A 21,867-nucleotide genomic window follows, 5' to 3' on the forward strand; every position below is an offset into this window, starting at 1 on the left:
TGTTAACAAATATGTGACAATAACATTGCACCAAATTGTAAGGTTTCAGTGAGTAGTCAACGGCCTCATAAGACCGATTGCTTTCAGTTATATTGTCAAGCAGAAGACGTGATTGTGCTGAGCGCTCTGAGGGGTTGTATAAATAATGGATATGAATTTAGATCTAACCACAATGCTGTTCGTGCGGACCATGATCTATTGTTGTCATGACAACCATGCTTTGGTCTGCCTTGCTTTTTACAGTTATGCTTATAATACTGCCCTAGCGTGATGTGACTCATTTGCCTTATCATGCTACTTCTTTAAGTTGATAGAGAAGTGCAATATACAGCATGGATCTTCCTCCATGGTTCTCACAGCTATATCTACAAATGTATCCACATTTGGCCCAGCGAACACTGTTACATTAAAATAACACCAGATCACTTTATAGTTGTTGGGTGACTATTGTAGAGGCTGTACACCTTTCCTATTCCCTTCTATGGTCACACAACTTAATAGACACCCCAACCAATAACTATAGATTTGTGTCTCATCAGCAATATATTTGTTTGTTACTATTGTACAATATGTTCAGCAAGCTCGGTGTGCAATTCTTTTCTAAGGTGTATTAACTGCCATTGTGTCTGTGAGAGTAACCTGGAGACTAACCTTGTAAAAGCCTTGCCTGTGGCTTTCTGGATGTTGTTCTGATCTGTAGGAAATATGCCATGATATTTCTACACCGGGGAGGGTAGAGCAGACACACCACGGTCCTTAATAGTTTGCATGTTGAGGTTTTTGTCGTGTGACTCTTTATCAAAGGTATCGGTACAATATTTATAAAGTCAGGTCAGCCATCCTAATTTTTCCAAACTGCTGGATTGCAGCTATTTGGGACCATGGGTAGCCCACTAACTGTGTGTACTCTTGGAACTGGTGTTGGACTGTTTTAAAATCCAGTACAGAGGATTACAATATCATTGTGGAAAATGCCCCTCATGGATATTTCCCTCATGTCACTGGCAATAAAGTTTCCTTTGCAATATACAGTATGTATGGTATCTTTGTTGCCATATTTGTTATGGTTGTCAATGTCACATTGTAGCACAACTTTATATGTTCAATTTAATAGTCCCGTGGGAGATACTGAGACATACAACCCTGTCAGTACACAATGACAGTCAGTGTATACTACCTAGTCTATTATACCCCACTAACAAAATAAGGCAAAATTAATCAGTAGTATGTAAGATCGCTCTTAAGTCTTAATCAATCATATGATAACATCAAAAGTGGGGAGAGCCGAGTGAATGAACAAAGTTATTGCTTCGTCAACCTTCCATCTTAAGCCTCTGATGCCTCGTATTGTCTAACCGCGAAGCATGTGCGCTTCTAATGCATGGAGAGCTGGACAGTTGCGGTACTGTGATACTGTTCGCCCTCTGCTTCATGTGCCTTCCCTGTGGCTTTTACCTCCCTGTTAACACTGTGAATTCAAGACTGTCACGTTTCATTGTGAATTTGGGAGCAAAGAGTAGACTAAAAACAAATTCAAACCAGAGGGACATGATTGAGTATCCTCTCTCTCACAGCAAAGATGCTCATGTACTGTATCATGAAGTGTTTCTTGTACTGAAACCAGGGGGCCAAGTGGATCCCCAGGGGTCCCTATCGCAAAGTCAGAGGCCTACAAAGTCCGCCCATAAAGCCTTGGCTAAGGACCAGCCAGGCCCACCGCCCACCTCAACCACACAGCCATCCCAGCCCCAGTCGGCCAATCAGGGCAAGGCCACAGCAGGGGGCCCGGAGGCCCCCCCGCAGCCTGCCGGCCCCGTCCCCCCGGGACGCAGCGATTCCCAGCCGCAGGTCCAACCCGAGTCTGAGGCTGCTCCTCGGGCCCAGCCAGAGCAAAGTAAACCGCCGTCTCAGGCGCCGGGGAAGGCCTCGAGCTCCGAGGAGAGCCGACTGCCGCTGGAGCAGACAGTTGCAGAGGAGAAGAGACAGGCACATCCACAACTGAAGTAAGAGCAGAATTTGAATAGACTGTTAATGTGAATATGAACAGTCATGCTGTAAACTTCATTCGGTCAGTACTAAACTCTATAGCAGAGCCAAGATACATTATCTCCACTCGATATGTCTAGGATGCCGTTTCTCCAAGAGACTATCGTGTCAGTCTTTCCACTTAACACAACTCTTTGTTTTGCTTCCCAGTAAATCGCATTCCCTGTCGAGTGCCTTCGGTCTGAAGGAAACATCCTTCTTCCGCACAGCCAGCGAAGACGTGGCCAAGGCTGAGACCATCCGCAACCTGAGGAAGTCTTTTGCCAGCCTGTTCTCTGACTAGACACCAGCTGACCAATCAGATCCCCAGAGGAGTCAAAAGTCATGCATCAAAACGGTTTCTCACCTGTGTCGTCATTGTGCTTTGACAGTCCTGCGTGGTACATAACTTACTTTCAGTACAGTAGATTATGCTATTTCATTGATATTGAGTGTGCACAAAGGTCAACCATACAGTGATGTAGTCACTAATGGGCTCAGAGGTACAGCATAATCAGCAAGACAGGTGCCCTGTACTCCGGCAGAGATGCATAGCAAGTGTAACATCTTTCATGTCTTATGCCTTTTCATGGTGAAGCCTTATTGTAAATGTATTGAACAACGTCTGCCATACTTACATCTCAATTCACTTAACAGCATGTTTTATCAGAAGCAGGAAACATAACCATAATTACCACATAATTAATGCCAGGTCATTTACATTGAATGTATATTATGTGAAATCATGCTTCCTACCTGATATGTTTGTGAAAATATTGTTGCTTCTCTTCAAGTCTGTGGTTTGCATGGTTGTTTCCATTTATGTTTCTGTAGTCTTATTGTAAACTTTAATAAAGTTGACGTGTCAATGTGCACAATGTTAACTTATTCAGAGGTCATCAACAATTTAAAGATTCTTAAGGATTTAAGGATGGATGGATAGATAGATAGATAGATAGATAGATAGATAGATAGATAGATAGATAGATAGATAGATAGATAGATAGATAGATAGATAGATAGATAGATAGATAGATAGATAGATAGATAGATAGATAGATACACTAGATAGATAGATAGATAGATAGATAGATAGATTACTTTATTGTCCTTATGTTTCCACGTCAATACGTCTCCTCACATGAACACAACATAGATACAATATACACAAATATAATTTATACACTTATCACCCTACCCCCACCCCATACAGATACCGTATATCCCAGCACCATCCACCTTTAAGCACACATACCTACAGTACACAACATATAATGACACGATAATTATCGGAGCGCTTTGTTAGGTGATGCTCTGGCAGAGCTCCTGCTAAAGCATGTAGGTTTCCAGGCCAGGGATGTGTATTTGTGTACTGATGGAAGCAGAGTGGAGAGAGGGTTGCGGGGGTACTGATGGAAGCTGCAAGAGAACATCGAGCTGGCTAGATCAAGCCGAGCAAGTCCAGAAGCCTCTCCATCGTCAATGGGAAGCTGTCAGACCAATGCTTTTACATCGGTGATGAGACGATTCCAACCGTCTCCGAGAAGCCTGTGAAGAAACTAGGTAGGTGGTACAACGCATCCCTCAGAGGAGAACAAGTGCGCCAAAGCAAGGCTGGAGATGATGCTAACAGGGTTGAGGGATCCACTTGTAGCTCAAGCTGCCCCCATCCTGGCTAATGGGAGGCCCCTGCGGTCGATCGACGCGGTCATGGCTCTTCTCTGTCCTGGCGCCGCAGTGGTGGAGTTAACTGCCCACCGACGTCAGGACAGTAGAGTCACTGCCTATTTTTCGCCGCAGGCTCAAAACTTATCTCTTCAAGAGGTACTACCACAATCCTCCCTCTTAAGCACTTACTGCAATTTTAGATTGTTATTCTTGCACTTTGCCTTCAGCACTAGATGCTCTTAGTCACTTGTTTTAGAAAGGAGATGCACTTGTGAGTTCTGGCAAGTAGTAGTAAATTGGCTTTTTCAAAAATGCAATTATTGTAAATCGCTTGGGATAAAAGTGTCAGCTGATAACTGTAATGTAATGTAATGGGAGGAAGTGAACACCAGCAGAAGCAACTGAGCAGGCAAAGGCAGCGCTCAAGCAGCGGGACATCGTGAGCCGTGTGCAGCGAGGGAGGGGTGGTCTTGACCTTGGGGTCAGCGCACCTGCCTGGAACAACGCTACTCTGCCTCAGAGACGCAGGCTTGCAGCACAGGAGATACGCCAGCTGGAGAAGGCCGTACGCTGCACGCCATCGCTCAGGCAAGGGCAGTGGATGAGACGGGAAAGAGCGGAGAAGAGAAAGGTCACCTGGGAAGAGCTGTGGGAAGAGGAGACATTTTAGATCGTGCTTCACCATCGAGGGTGTCTATCTGATTGATCCCTTGCAGAGCAGATGTGGGGCAACGGAAAGTGCTCTGGGTTTGCAGATGGCAGAGAGTCTTTGTTGGCAGCGCTTGTGAATACAAATCATGGCCTGTGAGTGTTCTTACTTTTTGAAAGGCTTGAAAGAGATGTTTCTCATGTGTAGAAGATGCAGGTACCATGTAGTGTACAATGAAATGTCCAAGCTGCAGGTAATCACATATGGAACATGGAACTACATTGAAACTACATGTAAATGTATTGTTTCAAAGTGAGAACAGACAGATATTACATAGTTAATACTACTACTAATAATAATAATAATAATAATAATAATAATAGTTTCCTTTTTAATCTGAATTCTATCGTGAAGCCTTTTTTTTATTTTTTACAAAATGTTTATTCACCTTACTGGGAAGGGATTCATATCAAATACTTGCCATTTTGAACATTGATCTTCCATTGTAGGCCTATTTTAATGTTCTGTAGGCCAGTAGTCTACTTGAAAGATCCCTACAATTACAGTATAGTGTGTTTGATCTTCTGACTGCAAAGTCCAGCGTGTGAGTAGGAGTGGGAAGGAGTTAGGAGGAGGAGGGGAACTTGGACTACACTGGCAAAAAGCTGTCTGTCATGATATCTGTTGGAAGTCTGGAATTCCCTGATGATTTGTAGGAAAACAAAGAACAATTTGATTAAGAGTTGCGCTACAGATCTTTAGGCAGGTTGGTAATCTCATTCTCATCACAAGAATATTGTCTGTTTTAATGTGAGCCAGTTTACTGTGTGTGAAGGTTTATGAGAGAATGGTGTCATATGGAAATGTGATAGTTCATATACAGTGCATTCACATCTGTGGACTGAAATGAAATAATTGAGTCTGCTGTTTTTAATAGACAATCATCCTGAGATCTTTTAGAAGGTAATGTGAACATATAGACCAATGGGACTTCCTGTAGATGAGCACAGTTAATCTTCACTTTCTTTTCTGTTGTAATCTCTAACCTTTTAACCCCTTGGTGAGCTTAATGAATGATCGGTCTTACAAGGGCTTGTCTGTATTTTCAAATATAAATAACAGACAAATAGAAATAACAAATAGAAATAGACATAATGCATATTCTGGCATTCAGGTTATTTTGGAATTGTCTAGTTGCAGTTATTAACTCTTGCCAATTATTCATTTGACCTATTTGGCCGGAGTCATAATACTTCTTAATGTAGTTAACCTTCAACTACTATTGGGTCTATCATGAAAGCTATGCAATATATTGAACTATGAAATATATCTGTTTTGTTCTGTATTTTACTGTCCTGTTCATGTGTTCTGTGGAAGTTATTTCTGTGGAAATGTTATTGATTTTGCTTGCCTTATTCAAGATTACATACTGTAGGCCATTGTTCTTGCTTGCTTTTAAAGTATATTGCTTTTGCCTATAATGTTGTAGCAGTCAGGGATGAGTTATGTCTGTGTTCTAGCTTCTCTCTCCTGCCCTTGACCAGAGTACTGCTGTGACCTGTATGAAGGACTTCTTGATTCTGTTTTGTCTTCTGATGGAACCAAAACAAGACAAGCTCATCTCCTGACTTTTTGATCTCTTCTGTACCAATAATGAATCAGCATTTCTGATTTCGTCTAACTGTGTTATCTGACTGTCCTGGTCAGAGAGAAACATTGCCGTCATTTTCAAGATTGGATTATTAATTTCTTCCACAGTTCCTCTGTTCCCTGGTTTCACAGAGGCATGCTTATGCCATGATGTTTGGGCCACGACCCCGGAAGATGGCAGAGATGGACACCAGAGTGAGCCCCTTTGACATGACATCTCCGTTTACCATCGAGTACCCTTACGCTCCCTATCCAGACTACAGTCCCCAGCCCAGCATGGACAGAGCGCACTCACACAGCCACCCGCACCACGACACACTCAACCAGTACCACAGTAAGACCACGGCGCAGCGCTGCTACCATTTCCCTATCCAAGATGTTGTTCTATGACTCGCGAAAGCAGTGGAAAAGTCTTCCCTCCTGCTAGAAATCTCTGTATCTGTCTCTTTGTTCAGCTTCAGTGAAAGCCGAGTCCCCCCCGTCTCAGTATCAGGACCTCAGCCTGGGCCAGAGGAGACCCCCAGCTCACTCCAAGCCCCCCGCTGCCACACACACATCCAGCCACCAGCGGGCCCTCGCCTGCAGGGTGTGTGGGGACAAGGCCTCTGGCTTCCACTACGGTGTCCATGCCTGTGAGGGCTGCAAGGTAGGACTATCAACATATCGTTGAGTGGTACTAAGCCGTTCCCTGTATATTTTAAAGTTTCCAAAATGGATGCAATTATGAAACATGTCCTTGACTTCAGAATTGAGTCTTTTGTTATAGAAGGGGTACAATTACAAACAAAGATGATCAAAGAGCTTACTAAAGGCCTCTAATAAATGAGATTGTTGTTAAATGTGTTCTCTGTCTACCCTTCAGGGGTTCTTCAGTAGAACCGTACGGTTGAAACTGATGTATGAACCATGTGACCTGCACTGTCGCATTCACAGGAAGACTCGCAATAAGTGCCAGTACTGTCGCTTTCAGAAATGTTTACTAGTGGGCATGTCACATGATGGTAAGTGGCATTTTTTGGGGGGAGCATGTCCAACACGAATCAATATTTAGTCAGAACAATTTCCTTACAGGTTACTGTATGTAAGGTTAGAACTCGGGCTTGAAACTTCTTTTTTAGAGGAATAGCAAACAGCCATACAGTAAGATGGTACAAGTAAATGTGACCTTGTGGCTCAACATCTGTTGTGGTGGAATGCTGCTCTTTTGTAATGGGCTACAATCATTTGATAATTTGAATAGTTAAATGAGAAATTAATTAGTACAGATCACATGGCTTGTAATTCCAGTCTGAGATTCAACAAGGAGAAATAAAAGGTCCATGTTGTAGGGCTACTGTATTCATTACGCAATCACAGCAGGAATGCTCACTCATACAGTCAAAGGTTACTAATGTGTTTGTTGCTCCAACCACTCCGGCCTCTCCGTTTCATCCCCCAGCCATCCGGTTTGGCCGTATGCCCCAGGGGCAGAAGCAGAAGCTGCTGGCGGAGCACCTGGAGGTGGAGCCCAGCAGCCCTGAGTCAGCAGACTTGAGGGCCCTGGCCAAGCTCCTGCTCACCTCCTACCACAAACACTTCCCCTTGACCAAGAGCAAGGCCCGGGCCATCCTCTCTGGGAAAGCCCACGGCTACACAGTAAGGACCGCATCCTCACCGGTCTCCATGCACGACTGTCCTCGAGGTTTTTGTTACTATGACCCCATTACAGTCCCTTGTTCACACGCTGTCAAGCATCAGACGTATACAGTAGGAACTAGTACAGCAGGAAACTACAGTTTTGTGGTTGTGAGACAACTCAAAGAGAAAATATTCAATAGACAGACATTTTTATTTTAGACATATTGTCTGTTCCCAAATCAGAGTGCGATACACACTCTCAGGAAAGTGATCCAAAAGTCGGAAATTTTGTATTCCATTTTGATTTCCATCAGAGCAGAGCGAGAGGATGTTTTTGGATTTTGATTTTCATGAAACTCGGTGGAGGGGCCAAGTTAGAACCCATTACATTTTGGAGCAGATCCGAATCATGAGCCGGGTTCACAAGCCACCCAAACACGGCCGGCCATTCACCCCCATTCATTATTTACACCAGGTTTATGCTAAAACTACTAGACCGCTTTTCGTGAAACTCGGTGGAGGGGTGGAGCATGGCTCAAATTAAAACCCATTACATTTTGGCACATGGCCACAGAATGCATTCAGGGGCGGAGGTCTGTGCTCTCTGTGCACCATTTCCAGAAAGTGTAATCAAACCCCTTTCATTTCAGCCTTTTGTCATCCATGACATGAAGACCCTGATGGCGGGCCAGGACTATCTCACCTGCAAACAGCTGCTGGTGGTGGATCAGCAGGGGCCCGAGCAGACCAGCGCAGCCCCGCCCCCTGCCCTCTGCTCCCGGGAGCCGCCCAGGGAGCTGGAGCTCTCCTTCTTCCGCAGGGTGCAGTTCCGCTCGGCCGAGGCTGTGCGCGAGCTCACCGAGTTCGCCAAGAGCATCCCGGGCTTCACCGAGCTGGACATGAACGACCAGGTGACCCTGCTGAAGTACGGGGCGATCGAGGTCATGATGATTATGCTGGCGCCGCTCATGAACAAAGATGGCACGCTGTTCGCCTACGGGCAGATCTTCCTCACCCGCGAGTTCTTCAAGAGCCTGCGCAGGCCCTTCTGCCAGATGATGGAGCCCAAGTTTGAGTTTGCTGTGAAGTTCAACATGCTGGAGCTGGATGAAAATGACATTGCACTCTTCCTCGCTGTAATCCTTCTCTGTGGAGGTCAATATTCCCATCAGTTTCTCTGGTAGATTAGAATATGTTAGATACTTGTCTAATTATGAATATACTCAAAAGATATTGCTTACATGTCTTGAATTCTCATGGTGATATGATAAGGCATTGGTGAACCATTGTTATACGTCAAGGCTTCCTTTGGCCTTGACATTGTTACATTAGCCATTTAGCAGACACTTTTATCCAAAGTGATTTACAATAAGTGCTTTCAACGTAGGTAGTCAAGGTAACTACCATTTGCTAGAAAAGATGAATGCATCTCCTTTCTAAGCACCTAAGAGCTTAACCAGTGCTAAAGTAAAAGTGCAAAAACCTTGATAACGTGACAACTCCCCCCCCCCCTCCCTCCCTCTGTGGGTGTGAAGACCGTCCGGGCCTGGTGGACGTGAGGCCCATCGAGGACCTCCAGGACACGCTGCTGCAGGCGCTGGAGCTGCAGCTGAAGACCCTGCACCCTGACTGCCCGCAGCTCTTCGCCAAGCTCCTGCAGAGGGTGACGGACCTGCGGCCGCTGGTGGCCGACCACGTGCGCCTCATCCACCTCCTGAAGAAGACGGAGCAGGAGATGTGTCTGCACCCCCTGCTGAAGGAGATCATGAGCGACCTGTACTAGACGTCGCCACCAGCAACGCTCAGAATGGGAGCTTCTCCACTAGAGAGAGAGAGAGAGACAGAGAGAGAGAGAGAGAAAGAGAGAGAGAGAAATAGATAACTTTATTAATCCCCAAGGGAGGGAGGGAGGGAGGGAGGGGAGTGGGTGGGTGGATGGATATAGATAGATAGATATGTACTTTATTAATCCCCAAGGGGAAACTGTTGTGACCAAGAGGGGATGAGTGCGAACATTTTGATATTGTCTTTATAATGGATAGAATATGTACATGCACGCATTGCTTTTCCGTCAGCTGTACTCAGTATAGTTCATGCCTGCATCTCTTACCCATCTTGCATGTACTAAAAATACGTCACGTTCTAGACAAATACTTTCTTGTGCCATCTATTATCATCTGCTTCAACATGGCAAAACACATTTCTGGTTCAGGATCAATGCAATGATGCCAGTATCCTCCTTGCAGTTCACTGTTTCCATCTGGTGGAGGTTATGCAACACGACAACTTCCCTCTGTTACGCAATACCCCCCCCTGTATGTTTTCCACACTTCTGTAGGCGACAACACATTCTACATGATTTGTCCCTGACATGGCACAGTGTCATTACCCCGTTCGATTTTGCACCTGAGAATGATTGGATCCCAAAGGCATGCATCGTTCCTTCAAGAGTGTGTTTGTTGGTTTGTTCAGGCACTGTGATCCCAGGCACAATTGGATTGAACCACACAGCCAGTATAGAGCTAGCTGACCCTTGACCTGTAGGCCATCTGTGCTGAGGGAGACATCCAAAGAGATCATCCTGAGGAAGGACATCAGCTCCAGGGATCTGCCCGTCCCCCGGCCACCACCGTCTCTGTTCATACCCGCGAGCTACTGTCCCTCACCATGGCCACTGCTGTTCCTGTCTCCCTGCAAACATGTCCCTGCAAGTCACGTCTACAATACCATGCCATGTGTGGAGGAGGTTGTGCATGTACGGGTATACGATGGATGAGATTATGATGTTCTGAGCGTGAGTGTATGATGCACAGTGACAGTGATGTCCAAGCAGGCTGAACTCAACACGGTCACACTACTGTAGATCCACCAGGTGGCGCCCTTCGTCTGTCAGGGATCTACCTCTGTGTTGTATTGATGCTGGTTACTCATTCTGAGGTGTCTTTACTGGCAGCCAGAGAACAGAATTAAACCACAAAGATAGAAAATGCACTCAGAAATAGTAGGCAAGCGATCAGCAGATGGTTCTGGTTTTGTGTTTCTCCACTTTCGATGACGCCAGTGTTATTTTTCCCTCTGCAGTGTGGGTTTTTTGAGACCTGCGTGATTCGATGAAATTACCGGAGGGCGAGATGGGGGGGGGGCATTACAAAACGCTTAGGTCTACCTCACATCATCATCCTTGATGTTGGGTCAAATGACCCAAGAACAAAAACAGCGTAGCCATCGCAATATCTTAATATAATACTCTGCCGTGTGTCCTTCACTGGTTGGTTGGCAGTTGTTCCAGTGGACGTGCTATTGGCCGTGGCATACGTACTGACATTGCCCAATTCTGGGATAGGCCCTGTAGCAAGGCTGGTGCAGGTCAACTGTTGCAATGGTTGCACCACACTGCTACCCCACAGCTAACATCACACCGAGCCACCAAGTCTCGCACATTCTCGAGATCTCACCTGATGGAAAGCACAGAGGGAAGCGCCACAATCTTGTCAGTTATGGAGTTTAACTTAATTGTATTAAAACAACATGGAGGAAACAACATTCTCGACAGGTTTTCAATAAAATGTTTTAACCTCCTGAAAGAGATATGGCAGACGAATACTAACTTGATTTCAAATCATTCTTAAATATTAAAGACAACTGCCTGATATCCAGCTCACCATGGCTAGCCGACCACAAAGACTGCTCAGGCTGTATGGGTTGTTAGGCTACTGATCACAGCACTCAAAGCCATGAACCAATCTTAGTAAGTAACATAGCCATCGCTTTTGTTAAAATGTGCAAATTAAAACATTTTTTCCTCAATCACTCATGCTGATGGCTGACGGCTATATTTTTTCTAGAATGGAGAAAAATAAAAGAAAAAAGGCATCACATGAAAATGAAGACGATGATAATCATTTCATATCTCTACGTCGATCTGATGAAGACAACGTACAATCAAACACTGCTGTGCAACGAGTGAACGGCATCGCACCGCCTTGTTTGTTGATAATCCTGGGGGGTGAGGCTTGTGCAGGGTCATGGTTTAGGCTTGTTTCGGGCAGGCAGGGTTACGCTTTGGGGGTCCTCTTCATCAGGAACCAGGGCAGTCAAGAGCGCGAGAGAGAAAGAGAGAGAGAGAGGGGGGGGGGGGGGGGGGAGGGGGGAGCAAGAGAGAAGGGTGTGCCTCACATCTCAGGAGGGAAGAGATACAGTACTTCTCACTCCTCTCTGAAAAAGTTTCCTTCAACGTCTCTCTAGGCATGTTGACTTCCTCGCTATTTACATATTTCACTACCTGCATTATTACCCATCAACCCCCACGGAGACCTCATGGCCTGCGGCGGACGCCGTCACGGCCATTCATTCCTGCACCGCTGACCACGGGCTTCACACCGACCCCACGGAGACTCTAGAACTCGTGTTTTACATCATATCCTCCACGGGTGGAGATCAGTTGGCGATTAAAAGTCCCACGCTGCCCGGCCCCTCTCGTCCGGTCACAGTCAGAGGGCTCGCTCCGCCACACTGCGGCCGCGCGGGCGTCCAGGGGCGGGAGAGGCGGAGCTAGAACACGGGCAGCCGGCTGGAGGTCAGAGTGCAAGCGTTGATGTCCTCCGTGTGAGAGGCTCTGTGCAGGGAGGGCTCCGAGGCACTACGGTTGATTTTGGGGAGCGAGTGCTGCAGCAGCTCGATGGACGACAGGATCTGGTCGAAAACGGAGGTAGAGAGAGAGAGAGAGAGAGAGAGAGGGAGAGAGAGAGAGAGGGAGAGAGAGAGGGAGAGGGGAGAGAGAGAAAGAGAGAGAGGGGAGAGATGGGGAGAGAGAGAGGAAGAGAGAGGGGCGAGAGAGAGAGAGAGAGAGAGGAAGAGAGAGGGGTGAGATGGGGAGTGAGAGAGAGAGAGAGAGAGAGAGAGAGAGGGGACAGTTATTAGCTTAGCCCGATCCCTGTGCGTCCGTGTGGATCTACTCGCCCCGGTGCGGCGCTTCACCTGGGGGAACAGAGGCCGCTCCTCCTTGGTCTTCTTGATGCAGTCGGCCACCAGCCTCTTCATGGCCTTGGGGCAGCTCTTATACAGCTTACTCAGGTCTGGAGACAGGTAGCCCCGGCCCACCATGAAGATGATCTGGGAGGGGACACAGAGAGACAAGGGCGTGACAGACCGCCGGTGGATCGAGGCCCCCTACAGACAGACAGAGGCAGCCACCCTGACCCCCCTGGCCACCTTCCCGCCGGCCGGCACTGCCGGGAGCACCGTCCATCACCGTCCAGCTCAGACAGGCACTTCATCAGGCCAGGGGGGGGGGGTGGTCAATCCTAGTGAAAGCTGCCAGTGGTCGTAGTAGTGACCAGCGCATCTGCATAGATCACACCTCGGCACCCAGACACGATGATGGATGGTGGTCGGAGCGATGCCTGAACACTAACTAAACAAGGAGACATGGTCTGGTCTGGAAGTAAACACACACACGCACAATCAAAGCCACACACACACCCAACCACACCCACAGCACGCACGCACGCACGCACAATCAAAGCCACACACACAAGAATTGAATTACTAGGGCTAAACTTAGACCAGTGGCTCCAGGGTGACCGTTGCCGGGCCAGAACTGGACCCACCACCAGCACAAAGCCCCCCGAACCAAACCCCCCACCAACCCAATAACCCAGAACCCCTCTGCCCCTCTCTGGCCACTGCACAAAGCGCTCACACACTCAGAACCGGGAAACACAGGTCAGGTGTCTGAGTCTGGTTCCCCTCCCAAAGCTCTAGCTGAAGTTGGACACGGAGGGACACGGAGGGACACGGAGGGACACGACGTGGCGATAGGTCCTGCTGGGAGACGACAAAACGCTGCAGTTTACCTGGTCTCTATTGGTTATCTGGGAGTAGGGCAACTCTCCGGTCATCAGCTCGTACAGGACGATGCCGTAGGAGTAGACGTCGGACTGGAAACTGTACGGGTTGTTGTCCTGCATCCTGACCACCTCAGGCGCCTGGAGCCCCGGACAGGAAGGGGAATGGGACAGGAAACAATTCAACTCAAAACAAGTGGAATGGCAATTCCTGGAGCGAACACGAAACACGGTACATGCCGAGGACTTTAGTATGACCAGTTAAGTTTAGTTTTAGTATGACCAGTACTGACCATCCACAGGATGGACCCTGACGGCTGCTCCACCTGGTGAGAGCCGCTCCACCTGGCCTTGACCGTGGCCAGACCAAAGTCCCCGATCTTCACCGTCAGGCCCTCGTGCAGGAAGATATCTGTGCTGCCGTCACGGAAGCAGAGCTGGGCTAACAATGGACCGCTCCCATATCTGGCCTCACGTACAGTAGGTATGTCTGTCTAAGCAGTACTCAATTTCTCGCATGACAAAGTATATATTGCTCTATGGGTCATGAAGGATACTGTTTGACTTCATGTCACGGTGGATGATGTTCTTGGCGTGCAAATAGCTGAAAAAGGACACATGTTCAGAATTATCTCCATGTTTCAGTCTACATTGATTATAGTAGTGTAGGCGCTAGCGTTCCTGTTGACCGTTTGAACGTGAACGACGGTGGACTCACTCCATGCCCTGAGCGGTCTGCCTGGCGATGTCGATGAGCTGGAACATCTGCAGGTTGGTCTCCTGGACATGCAGGTGCTTGTACAGGCTGCTGCCGTCGCACCACTGGGTCACGATGGCCAGGTTGTCCTTCGTCATGTAGCCCATGAACAACAGGATGTTGACGTGTCGCGTCTTCCTGTAGCCGACGAGGCCAGCGGGAGAGGAAACCAGCGAAGATGAGATAACGGCTTTGATACGAACGGGTTCCACCGAGAATTCATCTGCGGTGGAGACGCGGAGGGAGAGGCCGCTGAACTCCGGTCTTACCTCAGGACCGCCACCTCGTTCCTGAAGGCCTGGAACTGCTCTGGCGTGGGGTCAACCACCTTTAGAATCTTCACAGCCACATCGCCTGTAACAGACAAAACAAACCGGTCACGTTACGCAACAACCTTTGCAACTTCCCAATCTTACCTGTGCAGCAGCACACCCGAGTCAACAGCTCAGTTCTTTGTGCTTCGATAGCGGAGAAGCGGCCTAAAGACTACAGATACACTTCCGATTATGTAAGGATTGTGTGTGTACAGTATTATATGAGTCTCCATGCTCACCGTGCCATTTCCCTTTGTGTACAGTCCCGAAGGAACCAGAGCCGATCCGGGAGTGTAGGACGACCTCACTGGCCTCAATCTCCCAGTAGTAGCTGGAGTCCCGCTTGTCCCTTGGTCTCTGGAGGGGTCAGCATCACGGTCAGCATCACGGACCGCACACGCAGAACTCAACTCAAACTTTATTTATAAAGCACATTTAAAACGACTTAAATCGACCAAAGTGCTGTACAGGTAAGTGAGAAATAAATAACAAAGACACAACCATACACGCATACACAACAATACACACAAATACAACAATACACACACTAGCCTGGGAGTCATGCTCAACTAGAATTGAAGGCCAGGCGAAAAAAGTGGGTCTTCAATAAGGATTTATAAACATTGAGGGTCTGGGCGGATCTGATGTGGAGGGGCAAGTTGTTCCAGAGCCTAGGGGCAGCCGCCGCAAAGGCCCGGTCACCTCAGGTCTTTAGAAGAGAGAGCGTCCAGCATTCAAGCACAAACAACGATATTGACAGGGCCCCGAGCTTCATCTTGATAAATAGAGAACCCTGGTGGCCCTCACCCTACAGTCGTACCACTTACGATTTTGTTTTTCTCCTGAGTGTTGAAGGACGGGGCCCTCTCTCGCTGGGCGGGCGCGGGGGGTTTGGACTGGGACCAGCCGGTCGGGCTCTGGCTGGGGGAGCTCCCCGCTAACGAGGGAACAGAGCGGAACGTCACTTTCACCAGCTGGGCGCAGCGGTCAGAATGTGCTGTGGTCGTGGTAAATGCAGGATTCAGGCTGCCGGATCCAATAATGTAAAAAAAAAGAAAAAAAAAAAACGTACCTGAGTCTTGACCACGCATTGCATCCTGGGAAGAAAAAAACACACAAAATAAGTGCTGTCAGATTTTGTCAGATATCAATTATCTATTCAATAGATTGATAGGGTCCAGTGGGAGGAGCAACTGTGAGAGTATGTTGATAGGTGCTTCCGGGTCATTCCATGTTGGTTTGAACACAGCACTCGGACTTCCTGACCTTGTCTGGGCTCTCTGGCGGCGCCTCAAACGCGTGGGGGAAGTGGACAATACCTACTTTCCTCTTCAGCCAGAACCTCCTGCACCAGGAGCTAGGTGAGGCGTTCAGGCAGTCTAGCTACTCCCCACCAGGAGAGCGCAGGGCAGGGAAGACCGGAGGAGGAGGAGGAGGAGGGGGAGGGAGGGGGAGAAAGAGAGGAGGAAGGAAGGTAAGAGAGGAGAGACTAGAGCTACAGTGGGGAGTTTTCGTGCGAAGAGCTACCTTCAGGTGGGAATACCTCACACAGCATGCCGTTTCTAACCCTGCTCGGTTATATTCCCACCTGCGTACGGAGACGTACGAGAAAAAAACAGGAGGAAAGCAGGAGCAGATGGGTGGACGTCATACAAAAGAACACAGAAAGAAAACGCGGGGGAGACACGCTAAACCCAGCTGAACCCATTCCAGGTGCATTACTTAATACCGAGAGGATAGACGCTACAGGGGAGTGCAAGCGGAGCATGGCTGGAATGCTCGGTGGGGAGGAGGGGAGGCCAGATCGCTCTCAGAGAAGGGTTATTTAAAGACAGGCCGCCCGGACCTCCGGGAGCGCCCGGGGGGGGGGCCCGCCCGGTGTGTCGTTACCTCGATCGTGCTGCTGTCGACGGGCAGGGTGGTGCTGACCATGTGGACGTTGGGCGTGGAGGTGGAGCGCTGCCTCTGGGACAGAGCGCCCCCTGCGGGCGAGTAGGCGGTGGTGTAGTTGAAGGCGTGAGGTATGGAGTAACGATGGAGGGTGCTGGGGAGGGGAGGACAAGTTGATAAGGGGAAAACCAGGAACACAGCAGAGCAACACCCAACGCTGCACACGTACAAAGCCAGTTCTAAGTTCTTCAAATCAGTCTCACAGGGGCGGGGTGGGTAGTAGCTTTTCACTTTCATTTCTGCCATTTTGTATCATTGTATCCACCCAAACACAGCCTTGGTGTGAAACAGTTAAGCTGCTTCAGGCAGTGTCAGCTTGACACCTCTTATTTCTTGAACTAACTGTGTAAAGAGGAAGTGACAGTCAACTGAATAATGGTCTTTTCAGGTCACTACAACTTTTGATTTTGACTCACATTTAATGAGCATTTTGTATAGCATTCATATATGATTTTCTATTCATAACCATACACACAAATCCCAACCAGCATGGGAGTTTTATACCATAATAGTTGCTTGTTTATTTTTGTGTTATGTTTTCAACTCTGTCACTGACCCTCCCTTGGTTGGGTGGAGAACTATCTCACTCTCAGTTTTAGCCAAGCTCACCAGCCAAAGTTTGCAAAAACCAAACAGTCCACACAGAATTGTTGTCATATCAGAATAATCCAATCTAATAAACAGCATAAATGTATTATTTGTCCTATAAGATGGACATGTCTGAATCCAATAGCATAAAAGCATTTGAGTGACGTAAGGTCACAGAGCTCACATTACACCACACTCTGAACCAAGTATTGCACTTCATGAATACAAATCCCTTTTTTGGCAGTACAGAACCAAGTTTCCAAAGAGCAATTGAGATTGCTCTGCACGGAACAATTTGATACTGTGTGTGAGAGCTAATTTGGCAGCTATCAGAGAGCTTTTTAACTACTTTAAGTGCTCCTGAAACAACAGGCTCTTTTCACCCCTATAGTTACATCAGTCCCTCGGCCTGGTAAGCCTCCAAGAAATCTGAAAACGTAACCAAAAACAGGAACTAATTCAATTCAAGGTGAAGGGTTAAGGTGCTTTTCCACGTTCGGCTACTGCGGCCAATCAACGTGACCTCACGTAACACTGGTCACTGTTACCTCAGCAAGCCAAATTATGCCCTCCTAACTCCGCCCCCACTTCATCCCGCCCTCATCCCGCAAGCCAAAGTATGCCCTCCTAACTCCGCCCCACTTCATCCCGTTCTACTACAACAGTACTGAAACCTCTACCGCTCCCCATTCTGTACATGAGGGGCTGAGGGACCCAGCTGTGTGTCCGTGACTCTCTGCCCGCTGTTGCTCGGAGTGTTCAGTGGGAGGCGTCTGAACAGAGGTCAGTGTCGGCGGTCGGCGTTCAGGTGAAGAGGAGGGGGCGGGGCCTTACCTGCTGCTGGGGGGGCGGGACAGGGACTCTCTCATTCTCCTAGACGTCAGGGGGGGAAGAGACGGGCCGCCACTTTCACCTGGGGTTGGGAACAGCCTAAAGAGAGACAAACCAGCAGTATTTGTGTGTGTGTGTGTGTGTGTGTGTGTGTGTGTGTGTGTTTGTGTGTGTGTGTGTGTGTGTGTGTGTGTGTGAACAGCCATTTGCCTTAAAAGAATAACAGGGTAAAGACTATAAAACGTCAGATCTCGCATGCAGGTATGCAAAGCTACGGGTGAGAGAGATGGGAAGTCCTCAAGCACAGGAATCACAGATCCACAGAGACTGACATCACATAATAAATCATAACATGATCGTCTGTGAAGCACAATGGAGTGGGTCCACCATGTCATGTTATATAAATAACATCTAATATTACTCCAATGCAGTATTCAGTCAATCCATTCACTGGCACTACTATGCAACTACAAATAAGTTACACAACTATACTATAACATGATGTGAATGCTGTACTGTAAAAGTTATTACTGAACAATGAAGACAGTTGGGTCTCCATACAGTAGATACTTTTGGTGCACAGTAGAAAAGCCTTACAGGAGTTGTCGGATGTTGCTCCAGTCTACACACATGGTAGGTACTTTGGTGCTGCAATGCTCATGGAATTTGTAGCCGCATGTTTGGCAACGGAAACCGTTCAAAAGGAACTTCTGGCAAATGTCGCAAAACGCCAACTTCAGAAAAGTTTTCCGGACCTAAGAGGTAATGGAGCATTCGTTTAATTTCCAGGCAGAGCCACTTGCATTCGATTGTTGTTGAATAAAATGCTGTAGAATAACTCGGTGTACTCACAAAGTTGTGCGTCGTCAAGGGTACGTGATCTAAAACTTCCACCAGCAGTTCTTCCCCGATGAGCGAGGTAGAGTCGGTATTCCAGTCCATGCGGGACTTCTTACTGTCGTGAGGACAAGCACAATCCATTAGAGCACATAACCCAGGCAGGTACGTTAGGTGGACCTGCTGGGCAGCAGAATTCCCATGAGCCTGTGCGTGAAGCCGGCCCTCACCTCCTCTGTCCCGGGTGCAGCCTGAAGACGGCGCAGCACTCTGGCTGCAGCCCCCGGACTATCAGGGCTTTGATCAGGCAGCTGTGCAGGGTCATACCTGGCCTCACGTTCACCTGGGGTGGGGCGGGGCGCGGGGAGGGGGGGGTGGGGGGGGGGGATATCAGAAGACCCAAAGCCATGTCATAACTCTCGCGCTATTTGAGGCCGCCTTCGAGCCGTGGCGGCGGCTAGCTAAGCCGGTTCTACGGCCGGCCCGGCGGACTCACCACGGTGCGCTGCTGGTTGGGGAGGTAGACGCGGATGGTGCTGCTCGCCTTGGGGTCGGGCGCCTTGCCGTCGTCCGAGGAGCGGCGCTGGTACGGGAAGCCCTGGACCATGGTGGGCGAGAGGCACGGCCCCTCGAACACCGAGTCCTTCATCCCCAGGCCGTTGTTCAGGCTCTTCCACGCTCCCTGGAGGTGCTCCATTTAGCAGGGGTGGGTAGGCAAGAGTGCTCTCAATGGTCTGCAAGAGAGAGAGAGAGAGAGAGAGGGGGGGGTGGAACATCACTCTGTACATAATGCTGACACCCACCTCTATCATCATCACTGATGAAAATGCTGTGTGTGTGTGTGTGTGTGTGTGTGTGTGTGTGTGTGTGTGTGTGTGTGTGTGTGTGTGTGTGTGTGTGTGTGTGTGTGTGTGTGTGTGTGTGTGTACAACTCAATGGTTACAAAACCCAACCTGCTCTCTCTCTTGACCAATCCAATTTAACGGTCTGAGCCTGTGCGGTCAGAGAGAAGCCTAGCTGAACCTTGTGCATGTTTTACCTCACCCATAACTATCTAAAGCAAAAAAAAAAAGATGTTCATAACAAGCCCACTCAGTGTAGCAGGGGGGTAGGAACCCAGGCAAGACGAGGAGTGAGGGCAACAACCTTATCCGGCCAGACCACGAATCTCTCAGGCCACAGAAGGCTGGTGTGGGTTTTCTACACACCCATTTGTCTGTACTGATGGACAGTCCTGTCCTGGGGGGTTCTTCAAAGACTTAGGGACATTTCAGTTTAACTGGGATGTGCGTAAAGATGAGCACTAAGCACCATCCACATTCCCTTGAAAGCAAATGAATTTAAATGAATCGGCATTCAAAACAGGAACGGTCCTTTGTCAAGCAATGCATTGTGAAGCACAATTCTGTCCAGATTTTCAACCTGATATTCAGAACAGAATATCTCAGTCATAAAACTCATTAAAGTGTGCAAGCCCTCTCACAGACGTCTGGGCCTAGAGTTTACTCCCATTTTGGTTTAGTTTCTAATACAAACACAATGCACAAGAACCCATACAAGTCTGGCACTCTCCTTCTGTCTCTCCCTTTCCCTTTCTCTTTCTCTGTCTCTCTCTCTCTGAAACAGCAGATATGTTTTACACAAACAAACAGTTAAAGTAGCTGAGATCATTTACTGAAGTTAGTGGTTAACTTTAAACCCATATGGCACAACAAAAGCAAAGCATTCTCAGTAATGATGTACGTGTTCTGTTCTTAAGTGCTGTGGCCACCATGCCCAGAGACAAGAAGTTGTGTTCAAAATAAATTGGTTGGCTGAGATCCATCCAAGAGCAACCATGTTCAACATAATATTGTACATAAGTATACTTTTGCATCTACTATTAACTTATCAGCATAGTTCGCTGAAAAGCAATACCCAGACGACACTATGAAGGATTTGTAACAGTTATAATGTTCATTCCGACTAGAGGAGAAGAGGGCAAATGCTTGTCTTCAGCAAAAAAGATCTACTGGATGTAGATAGCCTACTCAGGTTTGTTTAGGGGAAGACACCTGCCTTCTAAACGCCTGGGCCTGATTTGAATACAATAGGCAACGTTTGCTTGAATCTGTAATTGGGCAAATCCTACCAATCCTAACTCGATCTGATCATCCACAAAATGACTCAAAGATCAAAACATGATCAATAGCCTATTGAAGCAGCACCGAAAGGCCATTCACCTTTCGATATGGGCTTAGGCTATGAAATATCCGACACAAACGTGCATTTGAAAATGGATGATTTCTGCTGATGAATCTCTATTTCCAACACTACAGTTCTTTCATTTCGAGATTAGAAAGTTACTGTAAACAATGCCACGCTGTGTGGAATCTTACAGTTGCTATTCAGGCCCTTTCCTTACGATCCGAATTCCAACATCAATAGAACGTCACGACGTTTTCCCTTATCATTCAAAAACAGGTCCAACAAACTATGATGATAGCATAAGCAGTCATCTGTTGGTCCGATATATACAATTGACAAACGTTAATTTAATAGGTTGCACTATTAGAGGACTTACCAAGACAAGTTAGAAAACTTCAGCTCCGCCATAACTTGAGGAAAAGTAGAGTCGATGACATCATCATATTTGCAACGCATTCAGAAAAAAAGCCAATGATCAAAGTAAAATGTGGAAATGCAACAATGTATCAACACGTGTAGGCCTATCTAAGCATTTCTATGCAACAATGTGGCCTATGTCATGAAGATCAATGGTGTATACAAAAAAGTCAGTTCAATTTGAGCTATTATGAAAAAAAGAATACAGGCATAGCGGTGGACCTTCCCAAAGTCCCAGGCTATGAAGTAGGCAACACTCAGATGTTGGGATGATCGAACATCAAAACTCTTCAAAGTTGTAAAGTTCTGTTCGCATTCCAACCGATATTTACGATATGCAGAGAAGGTGAAAGGGCTTGAGTTCTTGCCTTGCGCCTGTCTGACGCCAGTGATTGAAACAGGACCTCGGTCATAATACGAATTGCAACCATAGGCTACACACTGCGCAGGAGAACGCAACTGAGCCCACCCACTTCACTTTTATATTTTGTCGTTGAATAGGCCTAATGCTCGTGACTGTTAAAAACCAAA

The 21,867-nt window shown here is 47.6% G+C and overlaps 2 protein-coding genes across 3 annotated transcripts; one reads left to right on the forward strand and one right to left on the reverse strand.

Annotated features, from left to right (window-relative positions):
* Nucleotides 1–6,166: 6,166 nt before the first annotated feature.
* On the forward strand, nucleotides 6,167–9,392 carry LOC311315503 (peroxisome proliferator-activated receptor gamma-like; the record flags this gene model as incomplete). The annotated part of the gene is made up of 6 exons (XM_084446172.1): nucleotides 6,167–6,326; nucleotides 6,448–6,638; nucleotides 6,855–6,993; nucleotides 7,431–7,627; nucleotides 8,260–8,764; nucleotides 9,145–9,392. 6 exons carry the CDS (start codon nucleotides 6,167–6,169, stop codon nucleotides 9,390–9,392), a joined length of 1,440 nt encoding a protein of 479 aa, XP_084302298.1.
* A 1,755-nt stretch (nucleotides 9,393–11,147) lies between these two features.
* On the reverse strand, nucleotides 11,148–21,708 carry raf1a (Raf-1 proto-oncogene, serine/threonine kinase a). 2 transcript variants are annotated; one of them, XM_084445525.1, is made up of 18 exons: nucleotides 21,296–21,708; nucleotides 19,229–19,466; nucleotides 18,963–19,075; nucleotides 18,748–18,850; nucleotides 18,493–18,650; nucleotides 17,899–17,994; nucleotides 16,417–16,570; nucleotides 15,793–15,909; nucleotides 15,599–15,623; nucleotides 15,354–15,463; nucleotides 14,766–14,883; nucleotides 14,482–14,566; nucleotides 14,174–14,350; nucleotides 14,013–14,059; nucleotides 13,749–13,867; nucleotides 13,465–13,596; nucleotides 12,587–12,721; nucleotides 11,148–12,301 (listed from the first exon to the last, which is right to left on the reverse strand). In XM_084445525.1, exons 2-18 carry the CDS (start codon nucleotides 19,427–19,429, stop codon nucleotides 12,161–12,163), a joined length of 2,031 nt encoding a protein of 676 aa, XP_084301651.1. In that variant the 5' UTR covers nucleotides 19,430–19,466; nucleotides 21,296–21,708; the 3' UTR covers nucleotides 11,148–12,160. The 2 variants fall into 2 exon arrangements, with proteins under 2 accessions (XP_084301651.1, XP_084301650.1); XM_084445524.1 differs by lacking the exon at nucleotides 15,793–15,909.
* Between the last annotated feature and the right edge of the window lie 159 nt (nucleotides 21,709–21,867).

Source organism: Borostomias antarcticus, assembly GCF_949987555.1.
Source record: "Borostomias antarcticus genome assembly, chromosome: 11".
Lineage (NCBI taxonomy): Eukaryota > Metazoa > Chordata > Actinopteri > Stomiiformes > Stomiidae > Borostomias > Borostomias antarcticus.